This window comes from Porcisia hertigi, chromosome 21 (genome assembly GCF_017918235.1).
Source record: "Porcisia hertigi strain C119 chromosome 21, whole genome shotgun sequence".
NCBI classification, from domain to species: Eukaryota; Euglenozoa; class Kinetoplastea; order Trypanosomatida; family Trypanosomatidae; genus Porcisia; species Porcisia hertigi.
The window spans coordinates 711,561-739,182 of NC_090580.1; the positions used below are offsets into that span (position 1 = coordinate 711,561).

The following is a 27,622-nucleotide window of genomic DNA, read 5'->3' on the forward strand; positions in this document are numbered from 1 at the left end:
TGTGCGCGTGCGCACGTGAGCCCCCGTCCCTCCTTCTCCCCCCTTCCCCTGCACCAGCCGACTCCCCATTTCTCCTGCCCCTTTTGCCGATCCCCTCCCCCACCCACCCACCCCCCTCTCCTCCTCTCCTTAGCTGCGATGATGTGAAAGGAAGACTTCAACCGCGGATGCTTCGCTTTGTGCCGCTGTGCGTTTTCGTTGTGATGTGTGCTGGTCGCGTGGGGCAGGGGTGTGTGTCGCCACGGATGCGGTGCGCGCGTGTGCTCCTTTGTCGGCGAACCCCCCTTCCCTTCCCTTCCCCTTCCCCTTTCCCGTCCTCCCTCTCCGTTCCACGTTCTCTCCTGCCCACACCACCGCCCTTCTCCCTGTGCACTCGCCCCGCGCTTTTCTCTTCGCTCGTTTGCCACTACACGTGCGCGACGTGGCGCTCTTCTGCTTTTCGCGCCGCGTGGACGTGGACCCTCGCTGCCACAAACGCTGCCCCACAGTTCTCCACCACACATTTTGTGCTTCCCTGCACTTGTCACCCACTCCCCATATACAGGCTTGTAAGTACACACATCACCATGCGTGAGATCGTTTCCTGCCAGGCCGGCCAGTGCGGCAACCAGATCGGCTCAAAGTTCTGGGAGGTCATCAGCGACGAGCACGGCGTTGACCCGACTGGCACGTACCAGGGCGACTCGGATTTGCAGCTCGAGCGCATCAACGTTTACTTCGATGAGTCCACCGGCGGCCGCTACGTGCCCCGCGCGGTGCTGATGGACCTCGAGCCGGGCACCATGGACTCCGTCCGCGCCGGCCCGTACGGCCAGCTGTTCCGCCCGGACAACTTCATTTTTGGTCAGTCCGGCGCTGGCAACAACTGGGCCAAGGGCCACTACACCGAGGGCGCGGAGCTGATCGACTCCGTGCTTGATGTGTGCCGCAAGGAGGCGGAGAGCTGCGACTGCCTGCAGGGCTTCCAGCTGTCTCACTCCCTCGGTGGCGGCACGGGCTCCGGCATGGGCACCCTGCTCATCTCCAAGCTCCGCGAAGAGTACCCGGACCGGATCATGATGACCTTCTCCGTTATCCCGTCCCCCGCGTGTCGGATACCGTCGTTGAGCCGTACAACACAACCCTATCTGTGCACCAGCTCGTGGAGAACTCCGACGAGTCGATGTGCATTGATAACGAGGCGCTGTACGACATTTGCTTTCGTACGCTGAAGCTGACGACGCCGACGTTCGGTGACCTGAACCACCTGGTGGCCGCTGTGATGTCCGGCGTGACCTGCTGCCTGCGCTTCCCTGGTCAGCTGAACTCTGATCTGCGCAAGCTTGCCGTGAACCTGGTGCCGTTCCCGCGTCTGCACTTCTTCATGATGGGCTTCGCGCCGCTGACCAGCCGCGGCTCGCAGCAGTACCGCGGCCTGTCCGTTGCGGAGCTGACGCAGCAGATGTTCGACGCCAAGAACATGATGCAGGCTGCCGACCCGCGCCACGGCCGCTACCTCACCGCGTCTGCGTTGTTCCGCGGCCGCATGTCGACCAAGGAGGTCGACGAGCAGATGCTGAACGTGCAGAACAAGAACTCCAGCTACTTCATCGAGTGGATCCCGAACAACATCAAGTCCTCCATCTGCGATATCCCGCCCAAGGGCCTCAAGATGTCCGTCACCTTCATCGGCAACAACACCTGCATTCAGGAGATGTTCCGCCGCGTTGGTGAGCAGTTCACCGGCATGTTCCGCCGCAAGGCCTTCCTCCACTGGTACACGGGTGAGGGCATGGACGAGATGGAGTTCACCGAGGCCGAGTCCAACATGAACGACCTCGTGTCCGAGTACCAGCAGTACCAGGACGCCACCGTCGAGGAGGAGGGTGAGTACGACGAGGAGGAGGAGGCCTACTAGAGAGTGGCTGTACGTGTGCGCGTGTGTTGGTGCGTAGCGCGCTCGCCGCCTCTGCGTCCCGCCGCCCGCCCCCCCGCTCTCCACCGCTCGGTGTCTGTCGCCTGCACTCAGTTCCCTGAGCGCCTTTTCTATGTTTATCATTTACCTGTACGCCGCTTTGGGCTTGTTTTCCTTTTCTTTTGTGAGTGGGTGGGGGGCGTGTCAGTGCGCCTGTGAGTGAGTGGCGGAGGGTGAGCGGGTGGTGTGTGGGAGGAGGGGAGAAGGTGTGTGTGGGTGTGTGTGCTGGGCGGGCCGCGTGTGTGTGTGCGCGTGCGCACGTGAGCCCCCGTCCCTCCTTCTCCCCCCCCCTTCCCCTGCACCAGCCGACTCCCCATTTCTCCTGCCCCTTTTGCCGATCCCCTCCCCCACCCACTCACCCCCCCCTCTCCTCCTCTCCTTAGCTGCGATGATGTGAAAGGAAGACTTCAACCGCGGATGCTTCGCTTTGTGCCGCTGTGCGTTTTCGTTGTGATGTGTGCTGGTCGCGTGGGGCAGGGGTGTGTGTCGCCACGGATGCGGTGCGCGGGTGTGCTCCTTTGTCGGCGAACCCCCCCTTCCCCTTCCCCTTCCCCTTCCCCGTCCTCCCTCTCCGTTCCACGTTCTCTCCTGCCCACACCACCGCCCTTCTCCCTGTGCACTCGCCCCGCGCTTTTCTCTTCGCTCGTTTGCCACTACACGTGCGCGACGTGGCGCTCTTCTGCTTTTCGCGCCGCGTGGACGTGGACCCTCGCTGCCACAAACGCTGCCCCACAGTTCTCCACCACACATTTTGTGCTTCCCTGCACTTGTCACCCACTCCCCATATACAGGCTTGTAAGTACACACATCACCATGCGTGAGATCGTTTCCTGCCAGGCCGGCCAGTGCGGCAACCAGATCGGCTCAAAGTTCTGGGAGGTCATCAGCGACGAGCACGGCGTTGACCCGACTGGCACGTACCAGGGCGACTCGGATTTGCAGCTCGAGCGCATCAACGTTTACTTCGATGAGTCCACCGGCGGCCGCTACGTGCCCCGCGCGGTGCTGATGGACCTCGAGCCGGGCACCATGGACTCCGTCCGCGCCGGCCCGTACGGCCAGCTGTTCCGCCCGGACAACTTCATTTTTGGTCAGTCCGGCGCTGGCAACAACTGGGCCAAGGGCCACTACACCGAGGGCGCGGAGCTGATCGACTCCGTGCTTGATGTGTGCCGCAAGGAGGCGGAGAGCTGCGACTGCCTGCAGGGCTTCCAGCTGTCTCACTCCCTCGGTGGCGGCACGGGCTCCGGCATGGGCACCCTGCTCATCTCCAAGCTCCGCGAAGAGTACCCGGACCGGATCATGATGACCTTCTCCGTTATCCCGTCCCCCGCGTGTCGGATACCGTCGTTGAGCCGTACAACACAACCCTATCTGTGCACCAGCTCGTGGAGAACTCCGACGAGTCGATGTGCATTGATAACGAGGCGCTGTACGACATTTGCTTTCGTACGCTGAAGCTGACGACGCCGACGTTCGGTGACCTGAACCACCTGGTGGCCGCTGTGATGTCCGGCGTGACCTGCTGCCTGCGCTTCCCTGGTCAGCTGAACTCTGATCTGCGCAAGCTTGCCGTGAACCTGGTGCCGTTCCCGCGTCTGCACTTCTTCATGATGGGCTTCGCGCCGCTGACCAGCCGCGGCTCGCAGCAGTACCGCGGCCTGTCCGTTGCGGAGCTGACGCAGCAGATGTTCGACGCCAAGAACATGATGCAGGCTGCCGACCCGCGCCACGGCCGCTACCTCACCGCGTCTGCGTTGTTCCGCGGCCGCATGTCGACCAAGGAGGTCGACGAGCAGATGCTGAACGTGCAGAACAAGAACTCCAGCTACTTCATCGAGTGGATCCCGAACAACATCAAGTCCTCCATCTGCGATATCCCGCCCAAGGGCCTCAAGATGTCCGTCACCTTCATCGGCAACAACACCTGCATTCAGGAGATGTTCCGCCGCGTTGGTGAGCAGTTCACCGGCATGTTCCGCCGCAAGGCCTTCCTCCACTGGTACACGGGTGAGGGCATGGACGAGATGGAGTTCACCGAGGCCGAGTCCAACATGAACGACCTCGTGTCCGAGTACCAGCAGTACCAGGACGCCACCGTCGAGGAGGAGGGTGAGTACGACGAGGAGGAGGAGGCCTACTAGAGAGTGGCTGTACGTGTGCGCGTGTGTTGGTGCGTAGCGCGCTCGCCGCCTCTGCGTCCCGCCGCCCGCCCCCCCGCTCTCCACCGCTCGGTGTCTGTCGCCTGCACTCAGTTCCCTGAGCGCCTTTTCTATGTTTATCATTTACCTGTACGCCGCTTTGGGCTTGTTTTCCTTTTCTTTTGTGAGTGGGTGGGGGCGTGTCAGTGCGCCTGTGAGTGAGTGGCGGAGGGTGAGCGGGTGGTGTGTGGGAGGAGGGGAGAAGGTGTGTGTGTGTGTGCTGGGCGGGCCGCGTGTGTGTGTGCGCGTGCGCACGTGAGCCCCCGTCCCTCCTTCTCCCCCCTTCCCCCGCACCAGCCGACTCCCCATTTCTCCTGCCCCTTTTGCCGATCCCCTCCCCCACCCACCCACACCCCCTCTCCTCCTCTCCTTAGCTGCGATGATGTGAAAGGAAGACTTCAACCGCGGATGCTTCGCTTTGTGCCGCTGTGCGTTTTCGTTGTGATGTGTGCTGGTCGCGTGGGGCAGGGGTGTGTGTCGCCACGGATGCGGTGCGCGCGTGTGCTCCTTTGTCGGCGAACCCCCCTTCCTTCCCTTCCCCTTCCCCTTCCCCGTCCTCCCTCTCCGTTCCACGTTCTCTCCTGCCCACACCACCGCCCTTCTCCCTGTGCACTCGCCCCGCGCTTTTCTCTTCGCTCGTTTGCCACTACACGTGCGCGACGTGGCGCTCTTCTGCTTTTCGCGCCGCGTGGACGTGGACCCTCGCTGCCACAAACGCTGCCCCACAGTTCTCCACCACACATTTTGTGCTTCCCTGCACTTGTCACCCACTCCCCATATACAGGCTTGTAAGTACACACATCACCATGCGTGAGATCGTTTCCTGCCAGGCCGGCCAGTGCGGCAACCAGATCGGCTCAAAGTTCTGGGAGGTCATCAGCGACGAGCACGGCGTTGACCCGACTGGCACGTACCAGGGCGACTCGGATTTGCAGCTCGAGCGCATCAACGTTTACTTCGATGAGTCCACCGGCGGCCGCTACGTGCCCCGCGCGGTGCTGATGGACCTCGAGCCGGGCACCATGGACTCCGTCCGCGCCGGCCCGTACGGCCAGCTGTTCCGCCCGGACAACTTCATTTTTGGTCAGTCCGGCGCTGGCAACAACTGGGCCAAGGGCCACTACACCGAGGGCGCGGAGCTGATCGACTCCGTGCTTGATGTGTGCCGCAAGGAGGCGGAGAGCTGCGACTGCCTGCAGGGCTTCCAGCTGTCTCACTCCCTCGGTGGCGGCACGGGCTCCGGCATGGGCACCCTGCTCATCTCCAAGCTCCGCGAAGAGTACCCGGACCGGATCATGATGACCTTCTCCGTTATCCCGTCCCCCGCGTGTCGGATACCGTCGTTGAGCCGTACAACACAACCCTATCTGTGCACCAGCTCGTGGAGAACTCCGACGAGTCGATGTGCATTGATAACGAGGCGCTGTACGACATTTGCTTTCGTACGCTGAAGCTGACGACGCCGACGTTCGGTGACCTGAACCACCTGGTGGCCGCTGTGATGTCCGGCGTGACCTGCTGCCTGCGCTTCCCTGGTCAGCTGAACTCTGATCTGCGCAAGCTTGCCGTGAACCTGGTGCCGTTCCCGCGTCTGCACTTCTTCATGATGGGCTTCGCGCCGCTGACCAGCCGCGGCTCGCAGCAGTACCGCGGCCTGTCCGTTGCGGAGCTGACGCAGCAGATGTTCGACGCCAAGAACATGATGCAGGCTGCCGACCCGCGCCACGGCCGCTACCTCACCGCGTCTGCGTTGTTCCGCGGCCGCATGTCGACCAAGGAGGTCGACGAGCAGATGCTGAACGTGCAGAACAAGAACTCCAGCTACTTCATCGAGTGGATCCCGAACAACATCAAGTCCTCCATCTGCGATATCCCGCCCAAGGGCCTCAAGATGTCCGTCACCTTCATCGGCAACAACACCTGCATTCAGGAGATGTTCCGCCGCGTTGGTGAGCAGTTCACCGGCATGTTCCGCCGCAAGGCCTTCCTCCACTGGTACACGGGTGAGGGCATGGACGAGATGGAGTTCACCGAGGCCGAGTCCAACATGAACGACCTCGTGTCCGAGTACCAGCAGTACCAGGACGCCACCGTCGAGGAGGAGGGTGAGTACGACGAGGAGGAGGAGGCCTACTAGAGAGTGGCTGTACGTGTGCGCGTGTGTTGGTGCGTAGCGCGCTCGCCGCCTCTGCGTCCCGCCGCCCACCCCCCCGCCCCCCGCTCTCCACCGCTCGGTGTCTGTCGCCTGCACTCAGTTCCCTGAGCGCCTTTTCTATGTTTATCATTTACCTGTACGCCGCTTTGGGCTTGTTTTCCTTTTCTTTTGTGAGTGGGTGGGGGCGTGTCAGTGCGCCTGTGAGTGAGTGGCGGAGGGTGAGCGGGTGGTGTGTGGGAGGAGGGGAGAAGGTGTGTGTGTGTGTGCTGGGCGGGCCGCGTGTGTGTGTGCGCGTGCGCACGTGAGCCCCCGTCCCTCCTTTTCCCCCCCCTCCCCCCTTCCCCCGCACCAGCCGACTCCCCATTTCTCCTGCCCCTTTTGCCGATCCCCTCCCCCACCCACCCACCCCCCCTCTCCTCCTCTCCTTAGCTGCGATGATGTGAAAGGAAGACTTCAACCGCGGATGCTTCGCTTTGTGCCGCTGTGCGTTTTCGTTGTGATGTGTGCTGGTCGCGTGGGGCAGGGGTGTGTGTCGCCACGGATGCGGTGCGCGCGTGTGCTCCTTTGTCGGCGAACCCCCCTTTCCCTTCCCCTTCCCCTTCCCCGTCCTCCCTCTCCGTTCCACGTTCTCTCCTGCCCACACCACCGCCCTTCTCCCTGTGCACTCGCCCCGCGCTTTTCTCTTCGCTCGTTTGCCACTACACGTGCGCGACGTGGCGCTCTTCTGCTTTTCGCGCCGCGTGGACGTGGACCCTCGCTGCCACAAACGCTGCCCCACAGTTCTCCACCACACATTTTGTGCTTCCCTGCACTTGTCACCCACTCCCCATATACAGGCTTGTAAGTACACACATCACCATGCGTGAGATCGTTTCCTGCCAGGCCGGCCAGTGCGGCAACCAGATCGGCTCAAAGTTCTGGGAGGTCATCAGCGACGAGCACGGCGTTGACCCGACTGGCACGTACCAGGGCGACTCGGATTTGCAGCTCGAGCGCATCAACGTTTACTTCGATGAGTCCACCGGCGGCCGCTACGTGCCCCGCGCGGTGCTGATGGACCTCGAGCCGGGCACCATGGACTCCGTCCGCGCCGGCCCGTACGGCCAGCTGTTCCGCCCGGACAACTTCATTTTTGGTCAGTCCGGCGCTGGCAACAACTGGGCCAAGGGCCACTACACCGAGGGCGCGGAGCTGATCGACTCCGTGCTTGATGTGTGCCGCAAGGAGGCGGAGAGCTGCGACTGCCTGCAGGGCTTCCAGCTGTCTCACTCCCTCGGTGGCGGCACGGGCTCCGGCATGGGCACCCTGCTCATCTCCAAGCTCCGCGAAGAGTACCCGGACCGGATCATGATGACCTTCTCCGTTATCCCGTCCCCCCGCGTGTCGGATACCGTCGTTGAGCCGTACAACACAACCCTATCTGTGCACCAGCTCGTGGAGAACTCCGACGAGTCGATGTGCATTGATAACGAGGCGCTGTACGACATTTGCTTTCGTACGCTGAAGCTGACGACGCCGACGTTCGGTGACCTGAACCACCTGGTGGCCGCTGTGATGTCCGGCGTGACCTGCTGCCTGCGCTTCCCTGGTCAGCTGAACTCTGATCTGCGCAAGCTTGCCGTGAACCTGGTGCCGTTCCCGCGTCTGCACTTCTTCATGATGGGCTTCGCGCCGCTGACCAGCCGCGGCTCGCAGCAGTACCGCGGCCTGTCCGTTGCGGAGCTGACGCAGCAGATGTTCGACGCCAAGAACATGATGCAGGCTGCCGACCCGCGCCACGGCCGCTACCTCACCGCGTCTGCGTTGTTCCGCGGCCGCATGTCGACCAAGGAGGTCGACGAGCAGATGCTGAACGTGCAGAACAAGAACTCCAGCTACTTCATCGAGTGGATCCCGAACAACATCAAGTCCTCCATCTGCGATATCCCGCCCAAGGGCCTCAAGATGTCCGTCACCTTCATCGGCAACAACACCTGCATTCAGGAGATGTTCCGCCGCGTTGGTGAGCAGTTCACCGGCATGTTCCGCCGCAAGGCCTTCCTCCACTGGTACACGGGTGAGGGCATGGACGAGATGGAGTTCACCGAGGCCGAGTCCAACATGAACGACCTCGTGTCCGAGTACCAGCAGTACCAGGACGCCACCGTCGAGGAGGAGGGTGAGTACGACGAGGAGGAGGAGGCCTACTAGAGAGTGGCTGTACGTGTGCGCGTGTGTTGGTGCGTAGCGCGCTCGCCGCCTCTGCGTCCCGCCGCCCGCCCCCCCGCTCTCCACCGCTCGGTGTCTGTCGCCTGCACTCAGTTCCCTGAGCGCCTTTTCTATGTTTATCATTTACCTGTACGCCGCTTTGGGCTTGTTTTCCTTTTCTTTTGTGAGTGGGTGGGGGGCGTGTCAGTGCGCCTGTGAGTGAGTGGCGGAGGGTGAGCGGGTGGTGTGTGGGAGGAGGGGAGAAGGTGTGTGTGTGTGTGCTGGGCGGGCCGCGTGTGTGTGCGCGCGTGCGCACGTGAGCCCCCGTCCCTCCTTCTCCCCCCTTCCCCCGCACCAGCCGACTCCCCATTTCTCCTGCCCCTTTTGCCGATCCCCTCCCCCACCCACCCACCCCCCTCTCTCCTCCTCTCCTTAGCTGCGATGATGTGAAAGGAAGACTTCAACCGCGGATGCTTCGCTTTGTGCCGCTGTGCGTTTTCGTTGTGATGTGTGCTGGTCGCGTGGGGCAGGGGTGTGTGTCGCCACGGATGCGGTGCGCGCGTGTGCTCCTTTGTCGGCGAACCCCCCTTCCCTTCCCTTCCCCTTCCCCTTCCCCGTCCTCCCTCTCCGTTCCACGTTCTCTCCTGCCCACACCACCGCCCTTCTCCCTGTGCACTCGCCCCGCGCTTTTCTCTTCGCTCGTTTGCCACTACACGTGCGCGACGTGGCGCTCTTCTGCTTTTCGCGCCGCGTGGACGTGGACCCTCGCTGCCACAAACGCTGCCCCACAGTTCTCCACCACACATTTTGTGCTTCCCTGCACTTGTCACCCACTCCCCATATACAGGCTTGTAAGTACACACATCACCATGCGTGAGATCGTTTCCTGCCAGGCCGGCCAGTGCGGCAACCAGATCGGCTCAAAGTTCTGGGAGGTCATCAGCGACGAGCACGGCGTTGACCCGACTGGCACGTACCAGGGCGACTCGGATTTGCAGCTCGAGCGCATCAACGTTTACTTCGATGAGTCCACCGGCGGCCGCTACGTGCCCCGCGCGGTGCTGATGGACCTCGAGCCGGGCACCATGGACTCCGTCCGCGCCGGCCCGTACGGCCAGCTGTTCCGCCCGGACAACTTCATTTTTGGTCAGTCCGGCGCTGGCAACAACTGGGCCAAGGGCCACTACACCGAGGGCGCGGAGCTGATCGACTCCGTGCTTGATGTGTGCCGCAAGGAGGCGGAGAGCTGCGACTGCCTGCAGGGCTTCCAGCTGTCTCACTCCCTCGGTGGCGGCACGGGCTCCGGCATGGGCACCCTGCTCATCTCCAAGCTCCGCGAAGAGTACCCGGACCGGATCATGATGACCTTCTCCGTTATCCCGTCCCCCGCGTGTCGGATACCGTCGTTGAGCCGTACAACACAACCCTATCTGTGCACCAGCTCGTGGAGAACTCCGACGAGTCGATGTGCATTGATAACGAGGCGCTGTACGACATTTGCTTTCGTACGCTGAAGCTGACGACGCCGACGTTCGGTGACCTGAACCACCTGGTGGCCGCTGTGATGTCCGGCGTGACCTGCTGCCTGCGCTTCCCTGGTCAGCTGAACTCTGATCTGCGCAAGCTTGCCGTGAACCTGGTGCCGTTCCCGCGTCTGCACTTCTTCATGATGGGCTTCGCGCCGCTGACCAGCCGCGGCTCGCAGCAGTACCGCGGCCTGTCCGTTGCGGAGCTGACGCAGCAGATGTTCGACGCCAAGAACATGATGCAGGCTGCCGACCCGCGCCACGGCCGCTACCTCACCGCGTCTGCGTTGTTCCGCGGCCGCATGTCGACCAAGGAGGTCGACGAGCAGATGCTGAACGTGCAGAACAAGAACTCCAGCTACTTCATCGAGTGGATCCCGAACAACATCAAGTCCTCCATCTGCGATATCCCGCCCAAGGGCCTCAAGATGTCCGTCACCTTCATCGGCAACAACACCTGCATTCAGGAGATGTTCCGCCGCGTTGGTGAGCAGTTCACCGGCATGTTCCGCCGCAAGGCCTTCCTCCACTGGTACACGGGTGAGGGCATGGACGAGATGGAGTTCACCGAGGCCGAGTCCAACATGAACGACCTCGTGTCCGAGTACCAGCAGTACCAGGACGCCACCGTCGAGGAGGAGGGTGAGTACGACGAGGAGGAGGAGGCCTACTAGAGAGTGGCTGTACGTGTGCGCGTGTGTTGGTGCGTAGCGCGCTCGCCGCCTCTGCGTCCCGCCGCCCGCCCCCCGCTCTCCACCGCTCGGTGTCTGTCGCCTGCACTCAGTTCCCTGAGCGCCTTTTCTATGTTTATCATTTACCTGTACGCCGCTTTGGGCTTGTTTTCCTTTTCTTTTGTGAGTGGGTGGGGGCGTGTCAGTGCGCCTGTGAGTGAGTGGCGGAGGGTGAGCGGGTGGTGTGTGGGAGGAGGGGAGAAGGTGTGTGTGTGTGTGCTGGGCGGGCCGCGTGTGTGTGCGCGCGTGCGCACGTGAGCCCCCGTCCCTCCTTCTCCCCCCTTCCCCCGCACCAGCCGACTCCCCATTTCTCCTGCCCCTTTTGCCGATCCCCTCCCCCACCCACCCACCCCCCTCTCTCCTCCTCTCCTTAGCTGCGATGATGTGAAAGGAAGACTTCAACCGCGGATGCTTCGCTTTGTGCCGCTGTGCGTTTTCGTTGTGATGTGTGCTGGTCGCGTGGGGCAGGGGTGTGTGTCGCCACGGATGCGGTGCGCGCGTGTGCTCCTTTGTCGGCGAACCCCCCTTCCCTTCCCTTCCCCTTCCCCTTTCCCGTCCTCCCTCTCCGTTCCACGTTCTCTCCTGCCCACACCACCGCCCTTCTCCCTGTGCACTCGCCCCGCGCTTTTCTCTTCGCTCGTTTGCCACTACACGTGCGCGACGTGGCGCTCTTCTGCTTTTCGCGCCGCGTGGACGTGGACCCTCGCTGCCACAAACGCTGCCCCACAGTTCTCCACCACACATTTTGTGCTTCCCTGCACTTGTCACCCACTCCCCATATACAGGCTTGTAAGTACACACATCACCATGCGTGAGATCGTTTCCTGCCAGGCCGGCCAGTGCGGCAACCAGATCGGCTCAAAGTTCTGGGAGGTCATCAGCGACGAGCACGGCGTTGACCCGACTGGCACGTACCAGGGCGACTCGGATTTGCAGCTCGAGCGCATCAACGTTTACTTCGATGAGTCCACCGGCGGCCGCTACGTGCCCCGCGCGGTGCTGATGGACCTCGAGCCGGGCACCATGGACTCCGTCCGCGCCGGCCCGTACGGCCAGCTGTTCCGCCCGGACAACTTCATTTTTGGTCAGTCCGGCGCTGGCAACAACTGGGCCAAGGGCCACTACACCGAGGGCGCGGAGCTGATCGACTCCGTGCTTGATGTGTGCCGCAAGGAGGCGGAGAGCTGCGACTGCCTGCAGGGCTTCCAGCTGTCTCACTCCCTCGGTGGCGGCACGGGCTCCGGCATGGGCACCCTGCTCATCTCCAAGCTCCGCGAAGAGTACCCGGACCGGATCATGATGACCTTCTCCGTTATCCCGTCCCCCGCGTGTCGGATACCGTCGTTGAGCCGTACAACACAACCCTATCTGTGCACCAGCTCGTGGAGAACTCCGACGAGTCGATGTGCATTGATAACGAGGCGCTGTACGACATTTGCTTTCGTACGCTGAAGCTGACGACGCCGACGTTCGGTGACCTGAACCACCTGGTGGCCGCTGTGATGTCCGGCGTGACCTGCTGCCTGCGCTTCCCTGGTCAGCTGAACTCTGATCTGCGCAAGCTTGCCGTGAACCTGGTGCCGTTCCCGCGTCTGCACTTCTTCATGATGGGCTTCGCGCCGCTGACCAGCCGCGGCTCGCAGCAGTACCGCGGCCTGTCCGTTGCGGAGCTGACGCAGCAGATGTTCGACGCCAAGAACATGATGCAGGCTGCCGACCCGCGCCACGGCCGCTACCTCACCGCGTCTGCGTTGTTCCGCGGCCGCATGTCGACCAAGGAGGTCGACGAGCAGATGCTGAACGTGCAGAACAAGAACTCCAGCTACTTCATCGAGTGGATCCCGAACAACATCAAGTCCTCCATCTGCGATATCCCGCCCAAGGGCCTCAAGATGTCCGTCACCTTCATCGGCAACAACACCTGCATTCAGGAGATGTTCCGCCGCGTTGGTGAGCAGTTCACCGGCATGTTCCGCCGCAAGGCCTTCCTCCACTGGTACACGGGTGAGGGCATGGACGAGATGGAGTTCACCGAGGCCGAGTCCAACATGAACGACCTCGTGTCCGAGTACCAGCAGTACCAGGACGCCACCGTCGAGGAGGAGGGTGAGTACGACGAGGAGGAGGAGGCCTACTAGAGAGTGGCTGTACGTGTGCGCGTGTGTTGGTGCGTAGCGCGCTCGCCGCCTCTGCGTCCCGCCGCCCGCCCCCCCGCTCTCCACCGCTCGGTGTCTGTCGCCTGCACTCAGTTCCCTGAGCGCCTTTTCTATGTTTATCATTTACCTGTACGCCGCTTTGGGCTTGTTTTCCTTTTCTTTTGTGAGTGGGTGGGGGGCGTGTCAGTGCGCCTGTGAGTGAGTGGCGGAGGGTGAGCGGGTGGTGTGTGGGAGGAGGGGAGAAGGTGTGTGTGTGTGTGCTGGGCGGGCCGCGTGTGTGTGCGCGCGTGCGCACGTGAGCCCCCGTCCCTCCTTCTCCCCCCTTCCCCCGCACCAGCCGACTCCCCATTTCTCCTGCCCCTTTTGCCGATCCCCTCCCCCACCCACCCACCCCCCTCTCTCCTCCTCTCCTTAGCTGCGATGATGTGAAAGGAAGACTTCAACCGCGGATGCTTCGCTTTGTGCCGCTGTGCGTTTTCGTTGTGATGTGTGCTGGTCGCGTGGGGCAGGGGTGTGTGTCGCCACGGATGCGGTGCGCGCGTGTGCTCCTTTGTCGGCGAACCCCCCCCCCCCCCCCTTTCCCTTCCCCTTCCCCTTCCCCTTTCCCGTCCTCCCTCTCCGTTCCACGTTCTCTCCTGCCCACACCACCGCCCTTCTCCCTGTGCACTCGCCCCGCGCTTTTCTCTTCGCTCGTTTGCCACTACACGTGCGCGACGTGGCGCTCTTCTGCTTTTCGCGCCGCGTGGACGTGGACCCTCGCTGCCACAAACGCTGCCCCACAGTTCTCCACCACACATTTTGTGCTTCCCTGCACTTGTCACCCACTCCCCATATACAGGCTTGTAAGTACACACATCACCATGCGTGAGATCGTTTCCTGCCAGGCCGGCCAGTGCGGCAACCAGATCGGCTCAAAGTTCTGGGAGGTCATCAGCGACGAGCACGGCGTTGACCCGACTGGCACGTACCAGGGCGACTCGGATTTGCAGCTCGAGCGCATCAACGTTTACTTCGATGAGTCCACCGGCGGCCGCTACGTGCCCCGCGCGGTGCTGATGGACCTCGAGCCGGGCACCATGGACTCCGTCCGCGCCGGCCCGTACGGCCAGCTGTTCCGCCCGGACAACTTCATTTTTGGTCAGTCCGGCGCTGGCAACAACTGGGCCAAGGGCCACTACACCGAGGGCGCGGAGCTGATCGACTCCGTGCTTGATGTGTGCCGCAAGGAGGCGGAGAGCTGCGACTGCCTGCAGGGCTTCCAGCTGTCTCACTCCCTCGGTGGCGGCACGGGCTCCGGCATGGGCACCCTGCTCATCTCCAAGCTCCGCGAAGAGTACCCGGACCGGATCATGATGACCTTCTCCGTTATCCCGTCCCCCCGCGTGTCGGATACCGTCGTTGAGCCGTACAACACAACCCTATCTGTGCACCAGCTCGTGGAGAACTCCGACGAGTCGATGTGCATTGATAACGAGGCGCTGTACGACATTTGCTTTCGTACGCTGAAGCTGACGACGCCGACGTTCGGTGACCTGAACCACCTGGTGGCCGCTGTGATGTCCGGCGTGACCTGCTGCCTGCGCTTCCCTGGTCAGCTGAACTCTGATCTGCGCAAGCTTGCCGTGAACCTGGTGCCGTTCCCGCGTCTGCACTTCTTCATGATGGGCTTCGCGCCGCTGACCAGCCGCGGCTCGCAGCAGTACCGCGGCCTGTCCGTTGCGGAGCTGACGCAGCAGATGTTCGACGCCAAGAACATGATGCAGGCTGCCGACCCGCGCCACGGCCGCTACCTCACCGCGTCTGCGTTGTTCCGCGGCCGCATGTCGACCAAGGAGGTCGACGAGCAGATGCTGAACGTGCAGAACAAGAACTCCAGCTACTTCATCGAGTGGATCCCGAACAACATCAAGTCCTCCATCTGCGATATCCCGCCCAAGGGCCTCAAGATGTCCGTCACCTTCATCGGCAACAACACCTGCATTCAGGAGATGTTCCGCCGCGTTGGTGAGCAGTTCACCGGCATGTTCCGCCGCAAGGCCTTCCTCCACTGGTACACGGGTGAGGGCATGGACGAGATGGAGTTCACCGAGGCCGAGTCCAACATGAACGACCTCGTGTCCGAGTACCAGCAGTACCAGGACGCCACCGTCGAGGAGGAGGGTGAGTACGACGAGGAGGAGGAGGCCTACTAGAGAGTGGCTGTACGTGTGCGCGTGTGTTGGTGCGTAGCGCGCTCGCCGCCTCTGCGTCCCGCCGCCCGCCCCCCCGCTCTCCACCGCTCGGTGTCTGTCGCCTGCACTCAGTTCCCTGAGCGCCTTTTCTATGTTTATCATTTACCTGTACGCCGCTTTGGGCTTGTTTTCCTTTTCTTTTGTGAGTGGGTGGGGGGCGTGTCAGTGCGCCTGTGAGTGAGTGGCGGAGGGTGAGCGGGTGGTGTGTGGGAGGAGGGGAGAAGGTGTGTGTGTGTGTGCTGGGCGGGCCGCGTGTGTGTGTGCGCGTGCGCACGTGAGCCCCCGTCCCTCCTTCTCCCCCCTTCCCCCGCACCAGCCGACTCCCCATTTCTCCTGCCCCTTTTGCCGATCCCCTCCCCCACCCACTCACCCCCCCCTCTCCTCCTCTCCTTAGCTGCGATGATGTGAAAGGAAGACTTCAACCGCGGATGCTTCGCTTTGTGCCGCTGTGCGTTTTCGTTGTGATGTGTGCTGGTCGCGTGGGGCAGGGGTGTGTGTCGCCACGGATGCGGTGCGCGCGTGTGCTCCTTTGTCGGCGAACCCCCCTTTCCCTTCCCCTTCCCCTTCCCTTTCCCGTCCTCCCTCTCCGTTCCACGTTCTCTCCTGCCCACACCACCGCCCTTCTCCCTGTGCACTCGCCCCGCGCTTTTCTCTTCGCTCGTTTGCCACTACACGTGCGCGACGTGGCGCTCTTCTGCTTTTCGCGCCGCGTGGACGTGGACCCTCGCTGCCACAAACGCTGCCCCACAGTTCTCCACCACACATTTTGTGCTTCCCTGCACTTGTCACCCACTCCCCATATACAGGCTTGTAAGTACACACATCACCATGCGTGAGATCGTTTCCTGCCAGGCCGGCCAGTGCGGCAACCAGATCGGCTCAAAGTTCTGGGAGGTCATCAGCGACGAGCACGGCGTTGACCCGACTGGCACGTACCAGGGCGACTCGGATTTGCAGCTCGAGCGCATCAACGTTTACTTCGATGAGTCCACCGGCGGCCGCTACGTGCCCCGCGCGGTGCTGATGGACCTCGAGCCGGGCACCATGGACTCCGTCCGCGCCGGCCCGTACGGCCAGCTGTTCCGCCCGGACAACTTCATTTTTGGTCAGTCCGGCGCTGGCAACAACTGGGCCAAGGGCCACTACACCGAGGGCGCGGAGCTGATCGACTCCGTGCTTGATGTGTGCCGCAAGGAGGCGGAGAGCTGCGACTGCCTGCAGGGCTTCCAGCTGTCTCACTCCCTCGGTGGCGGCACGGGCTCCGGCATGGGCACCCTGCTCATCTCCAAGCTCCGCGAAGAGTACCCGGACCGGATCATGATGACCTTCTCCGTTATCCCGTCCCCCGCGTGTCGGATACCGTCGTTGAGCCGTACAACACAACCCTATCTGTGCACCAGCTCGTGGAGAACTCCGACGAGTCGATGTGCATTGATAACGAGGCGCTGTACGACATTTGCTTTCGTACGCTGAAGCTGACGACGCCGACGTTCGGTGACCTGAACCACCTGGTGGCCGCTGTGATGTCCGGCGTGACCTGCTGCCTGCGCTTCCCTGGTCAGCTGAACTCTGATCTGCGCAAGCTTGCCGTGAACCTGGTGCCGTTCCCGCGTCTGCACTTCTTCATGATGGGCTTCGCGCCGCTGACCAGCCGCGGCTCGCAGCAGTACCGCGGCCTGTCCGTTGCGGAGCTGACGCAGCAGATGTTCGACGCCAAGAACATGATGCAGGCTGCCGACCCGCGCCACGGCCGCTACCTCACCGCGTCTGCGTTGTTCCGCGGCCGCATGTCGACCAAGGAGGTCGACGAGCAGATGCTGAACGTGCAGAACAAGAACTCCAGCTACTTCATCGAGTGGATCCCGAACAACATCAAGTCCTCCATCTGCGATATCCCGCCCAAGGGCCTCAAGATGTCCGTCACCTTCATCGGCAACAACACCTGCATTCAGGAGATGTTCCGCCGCGTTGGTGAGCAGTTCACCGGCATGTTCCGCCGCAAGGCCTTCCTCCACTGGTACACGGGTGAGGGCATGGACGAGATGGAGTTCACCGAGGCCGAGTCCAACATGAACGACCTCGTGTCCGAGTACCAGCAGTACCAGGACGCCACCGTCGAGGAGGAGGGTGAGTACGACGAGGAGGAGGAGGCCTACTAGAGAGTGGCTGTACGTGTGCGCGTGTGTTGGTGCGTAGCGCGCTCGCCGCCTCTGCGTCCCGCCGCCCGCCCCCCCGCTCTCCACCGCTCGGTGTCTGTCGCCTGCACTCAGTTCCCTGAGCGCCTTTTCTATGTTTATCATTTACCTGTACGCCGCTTTGGGCTTGTTTTCCTTTTCTTTTGTGAGTGGGTGGGGGGCGTGTCAGTGCGCCTGTGAGTGAGTGGCGGAGGGTGAGCGGGTGGTGTGTGGGAGGAGGGGAGAAGGTGTGTGTGTGTGTGCTGGGCGGGCCGCGTGTGTGTGCGCGCGTGCGCACGTGAGCCCCCGTCCCTCCTTCTCCCCCCTTCCCCCGCACCAGCCGACTCCCCATTTCTCCTGCCCCTTTTGCCGATCCCCTCCCCCACCCACCCACCCCCCTCTCTCCTCCTCTCCTTAGCTGCGATGATGTGAAAGGAAGACTTCAACCGCGGATGCTTCGCTTTGTGCCGCTGTGCGTTTTCGTTGTGATGTGTGCTGGTCGCGTGGGGCAGGGGTGTGTGTCGCCACGGATGCGGTGCGCGCGTGTGCTCCTTTGTCGGCGAACCCCCCCCCCTTTCCCTTCCCCTTCCCCTTCCCCTTTCCCGTCCTCCCTCTCCGTTCCACGTTCTCTCCTGCCCACACCACCGCCCTTCTCCCTGTGCACTCGCCCCGCGCTTTTCTCTTCGCTCGTTTGCCACTACACGTGCGCGACGTGGCGCTCTTCTGCTTTTCGCGCCGCGTGGACGTGGACCCTCGCTGCCACAAACGCTGCCCCACAGTTCTCCACCACACATTTTGTGCTTCCCTGCACTTGTCACCCACTCCCCATATACAGGCTTGTAAGTACACACATCACCATGCGTGAGATCGTTTCCTGCCAGGCCGGCCAGTGCGGCAACCAGATCGGCTCAAAGTTCTGGGAGGTCATCAGCGACGAGCACGGCGTTGACCCGACTGGCACGTACCAGGGCGACTCGGATTTGCAGCTCGAGCGCATCAACGTTTACTTCGATGAGTCCACCGGCGGCCGCTACGTGCCCCGCGCGGTGCTGATGGACCTCGAGCCGGGCACCATGGACTCCGTCCGCGCCGGCCCGTACGGCCAGCTGTTCCGCCCGGACAACTTCATTTTTGGTCAGTCCGGCGCTGGCAACAACTGGGCCAAGGGCCACTACACCGAGGGCGCGGAGCTGATCGACTCCGTGCTTGATGTGTGCCGCAAGGAGGCGGAGAGCTGCGACTGCCTGCAGGGCTTCCAGCTGTCTCACTCCCTCGGTGGCGGCACGGGCTCCGGCATGGGCACCCTGCTCATCTCCAAGCTCCGCGAAGAGTACCCGGACCGGATCATGATGACCTTCTCCGTTATCCCGTCCCCCGCGTGTCGGATACCGTCGTTGAGCCGTACAACACAACCCTATCTGTGCACCAGCTCGTGGAGAACTCCGACGAGTCGATGTGCATTGATAACGAGGCGCTGTACGACATTTGCTTTCGTACGCTGAAGCTGACGACGCCGACGTTCGGTGACCTGAACCACCTGGTGGCCGCTGTGATGTCCGGCGTGACCTGCTGCCTGCGCTTCCCTGGTCAGCTGAACTCTGATCTGCGCAAGCTTGCCGTGAACCTGGTGCCGTTCCCGCGTCTGCACTTCTTCATGATGGGCTTCGCGCCGCTGACCAGCCGCGGCTCGCAGCAGTACCGCGGCCTGTCCGTTGCGGAGCTGACGCAGCAGATGTTCGACGCCAAGAACATGATGCAGGCTGCCGACCCGCGCCACGGCCGCTACCTCACCGCGTCTGCGTTGTTCCGCGGCCGCATGTCGACCAAGGAGGTCGACGAGCAGATGCTGAACGTGCAGAACAAGAACTCCAGCTACTTCATCGAGTGGATCCCGAACAACATCAAGTCCTCCATCTGCGATATCCCGCCCAAGGGCCTCAAGATGTCCGTCACCTTCATCGGCAACAACACCTGCATTCAGGAGATGTTCCGCCGCGTTGGTGAGCAGTTCACCGGCATGTTCCGCCGCAAGGCCTTCCTCCACTGGTACACGGGTGAGGGCATGGACGAGATGGAGTTCACCGAGGCCGAGTCCAACATGAACGACCTCGTGTCCGAGTACCAGCAGTACCAGGACGCCACCGTCGAGGAGGAGGGTGAGTACGACGAGGAGGAGGAGGCCTACTAGAGAGTGGCTGTACGTGTGCGCGTGTGTTGGTGCGTAGCGCGCTCGCCGCCTCTGCGTCCCGCCGCCCCCCCCCCGCCCCCCGCTCTCCACCGCTCGGTGTCTGTCGCCTGCACTCAGTTCCCTGAGCGCCTTTTCTATGTTTATCATTTACCTGTACGCCGCTTTGGGCTTGTTTTCCTTTTCTTTTGTGAGTGGGTGGGGGCGTGTCAGTGCGCCTGTGAGTGAGTGGCGGAGGGTGAGCGGGTGGTGTGTGGGAGGAGGGGAGAAGGTGTGTGTGTGTGTGCTGGGCGGGCCGCGTGTGTGTGTGCGCGTGCGCACGTGAGCCCCCGTCCCTCCTTCTCCCCCCTTCCCCCGCACCAGCCGACTCCCCATTTCTCCTGCCCCTTTTGCCGATCCCCTCCCCCACCCACCCACCCCCCTCTCTCCTCCTCTCCTTAGCTGCGATGATGTGAAAGGAAGACTTCAACCGCGGATGCTTCGCTTTGTGCCGCTGTGCGTTTTCGTTGTGATGTGTGCTGGTCGCGTGGGGCAGGGGTGTGTGTCGCCACGGATGCGGTGCGCGCGTGTGCTCCTTTGTCGGCGAACCCCCCTTCCTTCCCCTTCCCCTTCCCCTTTCCCGTCCTCCCTCTCCGTTCCACGTTCTCTCCTGCCCACACCACCGCCCTTCTCCCTGTGCACTCGCCCCGCGCTTTTCTCTTCGCTCGTTTGCCACTACACGTGCGCGACGTGGCGCTCTTCTGCTTTTCGCGCCGCGTGGACGTGGACCCTCGCTGCCACAAACGCTGCCCCACAGTTCTCCACCACACATTTTGTGCTTCCCTGCACTTGTCACCCACTCCCCATATACAGGCTTGTAAGTACACACATCACCATGCGTGAGATCGTTTCCTGCCAGGCCGGCCAGTGCGGCAACCAGATCGGCTCAAAGTTCTGGGAGGTCATCAGCGACGAGCACGGCGTTGACCCGACTGGCACGTACCAGGGCGACTCGGATTTGCAGCTCGAGCGCATCAACGTTTACTTCGATGAGTCCACCGGCGGCCGCTACGTGCCCCGCGCGGTGCTGATGGACCTCGAGCCGGGCACCATGGACTCCGTCCGCGCCGGCCCGTACGGCCAGCTGTTCCGCCCGGACAACTTCATTTTTGGTCAGTCCGGCGCTGGCAACAACTGGGCCAAGGGCCACTACACCGAGGGCGCGGAGCTGATCGACTCCGTGCTTGATGTGTGCCGCAAGGAGGCGGAGAGCTGCGACTGCCTGCAGGGCTTCCAGCTGTCTCACTCCCTCGGTGGCGGCACGGGCTCCGGCATGGGCACCCTGCTCATCTCCAAGCTCCGCGAAGAGTACCCGGACCGGATCATGATGACCTTCTCCGTTATCCCGTCCCCCCGCGTGTCGGATACCGTCGTTGAGCCGTACAACACAACCCTATCTGTGCACCAGCTCGTGGAGAACTCCGACGAGTCGATGTGCATTGATAACGAGGCGCTGTACGACATTTGCTTTCGTACGCTGAAGCTGACGACGCCGACGTTCGGTGACCTGAACCACCTGGTGGCCGCTGTGATGTCCGGCGTGACCTGCTGCCTGCGCTTCCCTGGTCAGCTGAACTCTGATCTGCGCAAGCTTGCCGTGAACCTGGTGCCGTTCCCGCGTCTGCACTTCTTCATGATGGGCTTCGCGCCGCTGACCAGCCGCGGCTCGCAGCAGTACCGCGGCCTGTCCGTTGCGGAGCTGACGCAGCAGATGTTCGACGCCAAGAACATGATGCAGGCTGCCGACCCGCGCCACGGCCGCTACCTCACCGCGTCTGCGTTGTTCCGCGGCCGCATGTCGACCAAGGAGGTCGACGAGCAGATGCTGAACGTGCAGAACAAGAACTCCAGCTACTTCATCGAGTGGATCCCGAACAACATCAAGTCCTCCATCTGCGATATCCCGCCCAAGGGCCTCAAGATGTCCGTCACCTTCATCGGCAACAACACCTGCATTCAGGAGATGTTCCGCCGCGTTGGTGAGCAGTTCACCGGCATGTTCCGCCGCAAGGCCTTCCTCCACTGGTACACGGGTGAGGGCATGGACGAGATGGAGTTCACCGAGGCCGAGTCCAACATGAACGACCTCGTGTCCGAGTACCAGCAGTACCAGGACGCCACCGTCGAGGAGGAGGGTGAGTACGACGAGGAGGAGGAGGCCTACTAGAGAGTGGCTGTACGTGTGCGCGTGTGTTGGTGCGTAGCGCGCTCGCCGCCTCTGCGTCCCGCCGCCCGCCCCCCCGCTCTCCACCGCTCGGTGTCTGTCGCCTGCACTCAGTTCCCTGAGCGCCTTTTCTATGTTTATCATTTACCTGTACGCCGCTTTGGGCTTGTTTTCCTTTTCTTTTGTGAGTGGGTGGGGGCGTGTCAGTGCGCCTGTGAGTGAGTGGCGGAGGGTGAGCGGGTGGTGTGTGGGAGGAGGGGAGAAGGTGTGTGTGTGTGTGCTGGGCGGGCCGCGTGTGTGTGCGCGCGTGCGCACGTGAGCCCCGTCCCTCCTTCTCCCCCCTTCCCCCGCACCAGCCGACTCCCCATTTCTCCTGCCCCTTTTGCCGATCCCCTCCCCCACCCACCCACCCCCCTCTCCTCCTCTCCTTAGCTGCGATGATGTGAAAGGAAGACTTCAACCGCGGATGCTTCGCTTTGTGCCGCTGTGCGTTTTCGTTGTGATGTGTGCTGGTCGCGTGGGGCAGGGGTGTGTGTCGCCACGGATGCGGTGCGCGCGTGTGCTCCTTTGTCGGCGAACCCCCCCCCGCCCCTTTCCCTTCCCCTTCCCCTTCCCTTTCCCGTCCTCCCTCTCCGTTCCACGTTCTCTCCTGCCCACACCACCGCCCTTCTCCCTGTGCACTCGCCCCGCGCTTTTCTCTTCGCTCGTTTGCCACTACACGTGCGCGACGTGGCGCTCTTCTGCTTTTCGCGCCGCGTGGACGTGGACCCTCGCTGCCACAAACGCTGCCCCACAGTTCTCCACCACACATTTTGTGCTTCCCTGCACTTGTCACCCACTCCCCATATACAGGCTTGTAAGTACACACATCACCATGCGTGAGATCGTTTCCTGCCAGGCCGGCCAGTGCGGCAACCAGATCGGCTCAAAGTTCTGGGAGGTCATCAGCGACGAGCACGGCGTTGACCCGACTGGCACGTACCAGGGCGACTCGGATTTGCAGCTCGAGCGCATCAACGTTTACTTCGATGAGTCCACCGGCGGCCGCTACGTGCCCCGCGCGGTGCTGATGGACCTCGAGCCGGGCACCATGGACTCCGTCCGCGCCGGCCCGTACGGCCAGCTGTTCCGCCCGGACAACTTCATTTTTGGTCAGTCCGGCGCTGGCAACAACTGGGCCAAGGGCCACTACACCGAGGGCGCGGAGCTGATCGACTCCGTGCTTGATGTGTGCCGCAAGGAGGCGGAGAGCTGCGACTGCCTGCAGGGCTTCCAGCTGTCTCACTCCCTCGGTGGCGGCACGGGCTCCGGCATGGGCACCCTGCTCATCTCCAAGCTCCGCGAAGAGTACCCGGACCGGATCATGATGACCTTCTCCGTTATCCCGTCCCCCGCGTGTCGGATACCGTCGTTGAGCCGTACAACACAACCCTATCTGTGCACCAGCTCGTGGAGAACTCCGACGAGTCGATGTGCATTGATAACGAGGCGCTGTACGACATTTGCTTTCGTACGCTGAAGCTGACGACGCCGACGTTCGGTGACCTGAACCACCTGGTGGCCGCTGTGATGTCCGGCGTGACCTGCTGCCTGCGCTTCCCTGGTCAGCTGAACTCTGATCTGCGCAAGCTTGCCGTGAACCTGGTGCCGTTCCCGCGTCTGCACTTCTTCATGATGGGCTTCGCGCCGCTGACCAGCCGCGGCTCGCAGCAGTACCGCGGCCTGTCCGTTGCGGAGCTGACGCAGCAGATGTTCGACGCCAAGAACATGATGCAGGCTGCCGACCCGCGCCACGGCCGCTACCTCACCGCGTCTGCGTTGTTCCGCGGCCGCATGTCGACCAAGGAGGTCGACGAGCAGATGCTGAACGTGCAGAACAAGAACTCCAGCTACTTCATCGAGTGGATCCCGAACAACATCAAGTCCTCCATCTGCGATATCCCGCCCAAGGGCCTCAAGATGTCCGTCACCTTCATCGGCAACAACACCTGCATTCAGGAGATGTTCCGCCGCGTTGGTGAGCAGTTCACCGGCATGTTCCGCCGCAAGGCCTTCCTCCACTGGTACACGGGTGAGGGCATGGACGAGATGGAGTTCACCGAGGCCGAGTCCAACATGAACGACCTCGTGTCCGAGTACCAGCAGTACCAGGACGCCACCGTCGAGGAGGAGGGTGAGTACGACGAGGAGGAGGAGGCCTACTAGAGAGTGGCTGTACGTGTGCGCGTGTGTTGGTGCGTAGCGCGCTCGCCGCCTCTGCGTCCCGCCGGCCGGCCCGCCCCCCGCTCTCCACCGCTCGGTGTCTGTCGCCTGCACTCAGTTCCCTGAGCGCCTTTTCTATGTTTATCATTTACCTGTACGCCGCTTTGGGCTTGTTTTCCTTTTCTTTTGTGAGTGGGTGGGGGCGTGTCAGTGCGCCTGTGAGTGAGTGGCGGAGGGTGAGCGGGTGGTGTGTGGGAGGAGGGGAGAAGGTGTGTGTGTGTGTGCTGGGCGGGCCGCGTGTGTGTGTGCGCGTGCGCACGTGAGCCCCCGTCCCTCCTTCTCCCCCCTTCCCCCGCACCAGCCGACTCCCCATTTCTCCTGCCCCTTTTGCCGATCCCCTCCCCACCCACCCACCCCCCTCTCTCCTCCTCTCCTTAGCTGCGATGATGTGAAAGGAAGACTTCAACCGCGGATGCTTCGCTTTGTGCCGCTGTGCGTTTTCGTTGTGATGTGTGCTGGTCGCGTGGGGCAGGGGTGTGTGTCGCCACGGATGCGGTGCGCGCGTGTGCTCCTTTGTCGGCGAACCCCCTTTCCCTTCCCCTTCCCCTTCCCCGTCCTCCCTCTCCGTTCCACGTTCTCTCCTGCCCACACCACCGCCCTTCTCCCTGTGCACTCGCCCCGCGCTTTTCTCTTCGCTCGTTTGCCACTACACGTGCGCGACGTGGCGCTCTTCTGCTTTTCGCGCCGCGTGGACGTGGACCCTCGCTGCCACAAACGCTGCCCCACAGTTCTCCACCACACATTTTGTGCTTCCCTGCACTTGTCACCCACTCCCCATATACAGGCTTGTAAGAACACACATCACCATGCGTGAGATCGTTTCCTGCCAGGCCGGCCAGTGCGGCAACCAGATCGGCTCAAAGTTCTGGGAGGTCATCAGCGACGAGCACGGCGTTGACCCGACTGGCACGTACCAGGGCGACTCGGATTTGCAGCTCGAGCGCATCAACGTTTACTTCGATGAGTCCACCGGCGGCCGCTACGTGCCCCGCGCGGTGCTGATGGACCTCGAGCCGGGCACCATGGACTCCGTCCGCGCCGGCCCGTACGGCCAGCTGTTCCGCCCGGACAACTTCATTTTTGGTCAGTCCGGCGCTGGCAACAACTGGGCCAAGGGCCACTACACCGAGGGCGCGGAGCTGATCGACTCCGTGCTTGATGTGTGCCGCAAGGAGGCGGAGAGCTGCGACTGCCTGCAGGGCTTCCAGCTGTCTCACTCCCTCGGTGGCGGCACGGGCTCCGGCATGGGCACCCTGCTCATCTCCAAGCTCCGCGAAGAGTACCCGGACCGGATCATGATGACCTTCTCCGTTATCCCGTCCCCCGCGTGTCGGATACCGTCGTTGAGCCGTACAACACAACCCTATCTGTGCACCAGCTCGTGGAGAACTCCGACGAGTCGATGTGCATTGATAACGAGGCGCTGTACGACATTTGCTTTCGTACGCTGAAGCTGACGACGCCGACGTTCGGTGACCTGAACCACCTGGTGGCCGCTGTGATGTCCGGCGTGACCTGCTGCCTGCGCTTCCCTGGTCAGCTGAACTCTGATCTGCGCAAGCTTGCCGTGAACCTGGTGCCGTTCCCGCGTCTGCACTTCTTCATGATGGGCTTCGCGCCGCTGACCAGCCGCGGCTCGCAGCAGTACCGCGGCCTGTCCGTTGCGGAGCTGACGCAGCAGATGTTCGACGCCAAGAACATGATGCAGGCTGCCGACCCGCGCCACGGCCGCTACCTCACCGCGTCTGCGTTGTTCCGCGGCCGCATGTCGACCAAGGAGGTCGACGAGCAGATGCTGAACGTGCAGAACAAGAACTCCAGCTACTTCATCGAGTGGATCCCGAACAACATCAAGTCCTCCATCTGCGATATCCCGCCCAAGGGCCTCAAGATGTCCGTCACCTTCATCGGCAACAACACCTGCATTCAGGAGATGTTCCGCCGCGTTGGTGAGCAGTTCACCGGCATGTTCCGCCGCAAGGCCTTCCTCCACTGGTACACGGGTGAGGGCATGGACGAGATGGAGTTCACCGAGGCCGAGTCCAACATGAACGACCTCGTGTCCGAGTACCAGCAGTACCAGGACGCCACCGTCGAGGAGGAGGGTGAGTACGACGAGGAGGAGGAGGCCTACTAGAGAGTGGCTGTACGTGTGCGCGTGTGTTGGTGCGTAGCGCGCTCGCCGCCTCTGCGTCCCGCCGCCCGCCCCCCCGCTCTCCACCGCTCGGTGTCTGTCGCCTGCACTCAGTTCCCTGAGCGCCTTTTCTATGTTTATCATTTACCTGTACGCCGCTTTGGGCTTGTTTTCCTTTTCTTTTGTGAGTGGGTGGGGGGCGTGTCAGTGCGCCTGTGAGTGAGTGGCGGAGGGTGAGCGGGTGGTGTGTGGGAGGAGGGGAGAAGGTGTGTGTGTGTGTGCTGGGCGGGCCGCGTGTGTGTGCGCGCGTGCGCACGTGAGCCCCGTCCCTCCTTCTCCCCCTTCCCCCGCACCAGCCGACTCCCCATTTCTCCTGCCCCTTTTGCCGATCCCCTCCCCACCCACCCACCCCCCTCTCTCCTCCTCTCCTTAGCTGCGATGATGTGAAAGGAAGACTTCAACCGCGGATGCTTCGCTTTGTGCCGCTGTGCGTTTCGTTGTGATGTGTGCTGGTCGCGTGGGGCAGGGTGTGTGTCGCCACGGATGCGGTGCGCGCGTGTGCTCCTTTGTCGGCAGACCCCCTTCCCTTCCCTTCCCTTCCCCTTCCCCTTCCCCTTTCCGTCCTCCCTCTCCGTTCCACGTTCTCTCCTGCCCACACCACCGCCCTTCTCCTGTGCACTCGCCCCGCGCTTTTCTCTTCGCTCGTTTGCCACTACACGTGCGCGACGTGGCGCTCTTCTGCTTTTTCGCGCCGCGTGGACGTGGACCCTCGCTGCCACAAACGCTGCCCCACAGTTCTCCACCACACATTTTGTGCTTCCCTGCACTTGTCACCCACTCCCCATATACAGGCTTGTAAGTACACACATCACCATGCGTGAGATCGTTTCCTGCCAGGCCGGCCAGTGCGGCAACCAGATCGGCTCAAAGTTCTGGGAGGTCATCAGCGACGAGCACGGCGTTGACCCGACTGGCACGTACCAGGGCGACTCGGATTTGCAGCTCGAGCGCATCAACGTTTACTTCGATGAGTCCACCGGCGGCCGCTACGTGCCCCGCGCGGTGCTGATGGACCTCGAGCCGGGCACCATGGACTCCGTCCGCGCCGGCCCGTACGGCCAGCTGTTCCGCCCGGACAACTTCATTTTTGGTCAGTCCGGCGCTGGCAACAACTGGGCCAAGGGCCACTACACCGAGGGCGCGGAGCTGATCGACTCCGTGCTTGATGTGTGCCGCAAGGAGGCGGAGAGCTGCGACTGCCTGCAGGGCTTCCAGCTGTCTCACTCCCTCGGTGGCGGCACGGGCTCCGGCATGGGCACCCTGCTCATCTCCAAGCTCCGCGAAGAGTACCCGGACCGGATCATGATGACCTTCTCCGTTATCCCGTCCCCCGCGTGTCGGATACCGTCGTTGAGCCGTACAACACAACCCTATCTGTGCACCAGCTCGTGGAGAACTCCGACGAGTCGATGTGCATTGATAACGAGGCGCTGTACGACATTTGCTTTCGTACGCTGAAGCTG

General features: G+C 62.6%; 12 protein-coding genes across 12 annotated transcripts; all 12 read left to right on the top strand.

Annotated features, from left to right (window-relative positions):
- Window positions 1–566: 566 nt before the first annotated feature.
- JKF63_05186 (uncharacterized protein) lies at window positions 567–1,897 on the top strand (the record flags this gene model as incomplete). The annotated part of the gene is made up of 2 exons (XM_067901155.1): window positions 567–938; window positions 1,730–1,897. The coding sequence occupies 2 exons, from the start codon at window positions 567–569 to the stop codon at window positions 1,895–1,897; spliced, it is 540 nt and encodes a 179-aa protein (XP_067757518.1).
- An 870-nt stretch (window positions 1,898–2,767) lies between these two features.
- On the top strand, window positions 2,768–4,098 carry JKF63_05187 (uncharacterized protein; the record flags this gene model as incomplete). Its single annotated transcript, XM_067901156.1, has 2 exons — window positions 2,768–3,139; window positions 3,931–4,098. 2 exons carry the CDS (start codon window positions 2,768–2,770, stop codon window positions 4,096–4,098), a joined length of 540 nt encoding a protein of 179 aa, XP_067757519.1.
- An 863-nt stretch (window positions 4,099–4,961) lies between these two features.
- JKF63_05188 (uncharacterized protein) lies at window positions 4,962–6,292 on the top strand (the record flags this gene model as incomplete). Its single annotated transcript, XM_067901157.1, has 2 exons — window positions 4,962–5,333; window positions 6,125–6,292. 2 exons carry the CDS (start codon window positions 4,962–4,964, stop codon window positions 6,290–6,292), a joined length of 540 nt encoding a protein of 179 aa, XP_067757520.1.
- An 876-nt stretch (window positions 6,293–7,168) lies between these two features.
- Window positions 7,169–8,500, top strand: JKF63_05189 (uncharacterized protein; the record flags this gene model as incomplete). Its single annotated transcript, XM_067901158.1, has 2 exons — window positions 7,169–7,540; window positions 8,333–8,500. The coding sequence occupies 2 exons, from the start codon at window positions 7,169–7,171 to the stop codon at window positions 8,498–8,500; spliced, it is 540 nt and encodes a 179-aa protein (XP_067757521.1).
- Window positions 8,501–9,366: 866 nt separating this feature from the next.
- On the top strand, window positions 9,367–10,697 carry JKF63_05190 (uncharacterized protein; the record flags this gene model as incomplete). Its single annotated transcript, XM_067901159.1, has 2 exons — window positions 9,367–9,738; window positions 10,530–10,697. 2 exons carry the CDS (start codon window positions 9,367–9,369, stop codon window positions 10,695–10,697), a joined length of 540 nt encoding a protein of 179 aa, XP_067757522.1.
- Window positions 10,698–11,561: 864 nt separating this feature from the next.
- JKF63_05191 (uncharacterized protein) lies at window positions 11,562–12,892 on the top strand (the record flags this gene model as incomplete). Its single annotated transcript, XM_067901160.1, has 2 exons — window positions 11,562–11,933; window positions 12,725–12,892. 2 exons carry the CDS (start codon window positions 11,562–11,564, stop codon window positions 12,890–12,892), a joined length of 540 nt encoding a protein of 179 aa, XP_067757523.1.
- An 878-nt stretch (window positions 12,893–13,770) lies between these two features.
- Window positions 13,771–15,102, top strand: JKF63_05192 (uncharacterized protein; the record flags this gene model as incomplete). The annotated part of the gene is made up of 2 exons (XM_067901161.1): window positions 13,771–14,142; window positions 14,935–15,102. The coding sequence occupies 2 exons, from the start codon at window positions 13,771–13,773 to the stop codon at window positions 15,100–15,102; spliced, it is 540 nt and encodes a 179-aa protein (XP_067757524.1).
- An 867-nt stretch (window positions 15,103–15,969) lies between these two features.
- On the top strand, window positions 15,970–17,300 carry JKF63_05193 (uncharacterized protein; the record flags this gene model as incomplete). The annotated part of the gene is made up of 2 exons (XM_067901162.1): window positions 15,970–16,341; window positions 17,133–17,300. The coding sequence occupies 2 exons, from the start codon at window positions 15,970–15,972 to the stop codon at window positions 17,298–17,300; spliced, it is 540 nt and encodes a 179-aa protein (XP_067757525.1).
- An 872-nt stretch (window positions 17,301–18,172) lies between these two features.
- On the top strand, window positions 18,173–19,503 carry JKF63_05194 (uncharacterized protein; the record flags this gene model as incomplete). Its single annotated transcript, XM_067901163.1, has 2 exons — window positions 18,173–18,544; window positions 19,336–19,503. The coding sequence occupies 2 exons, from the start codon at window positions 18,173–18,175 to the stop codon at window positions 19,501–19,503; spliced, it is 540 nt and encodes a 179-aa protein (XP_067757526.1).
- An 871-nt stretch (window positions 19,504–20,374) lies between these two features.
- Window positions 20,375–21,706, top strand: JKF63_05195 (uncharacterized protein; the record flags this gene model as incomplete). Its single annotated transcript, XM_067901164.1, has 2 exons — window positions 20,375–20,746; window positions 21,539–21,706. The coding sequence occupies 2 exons, from the start codon at window positions 20,375–20,377 to the stop codon at window positions 21,704–21,706; spliced, it is 540 nt and encodes a 179-aa protein (XP_067757527.1).
- Window positions 21,707–22,577: 871 nt separating this feature from the next.
- On the top strand, window positions 22,578–23,908 carry JKF63_05196 (uncharacterized protein; the record flags this gene model as incomplete). The annotated part of the gene is made up of 2 exons (XM_067901165.1): window positions 22,578–22,949; window positions 23,741–23,908. 2 exons carry the CDS (start codon window positions 22,578–22,580, stop codon window positions 23,906–23,908), a joined length of 540 nt encoding a protein of 179 aa, XP_067757528.1.
- An 863-nt stretch (window positions 23,909–24,771) lies between these two features.
- On the top strand, window positions 24,772–26,102 carry JKF63_05197 (uncharacterized protein; the record flags this gene model as incomplete). Its single annotated transcript, XM_067901166.1, has 2 exons — window positions 24,772–25,143; window positions 25,935–26,102. The coding sequence occupies 2 exons, from the start codon at window positions 24,772–24,774 to the stop codon at window positions 26,100–26,102; spliced, it is 540 nt and encodes a 179-aa protein (XP_067757529.1).
- Window positions 26,103–27,622: the final 1,520 nt, after the last annotated feature.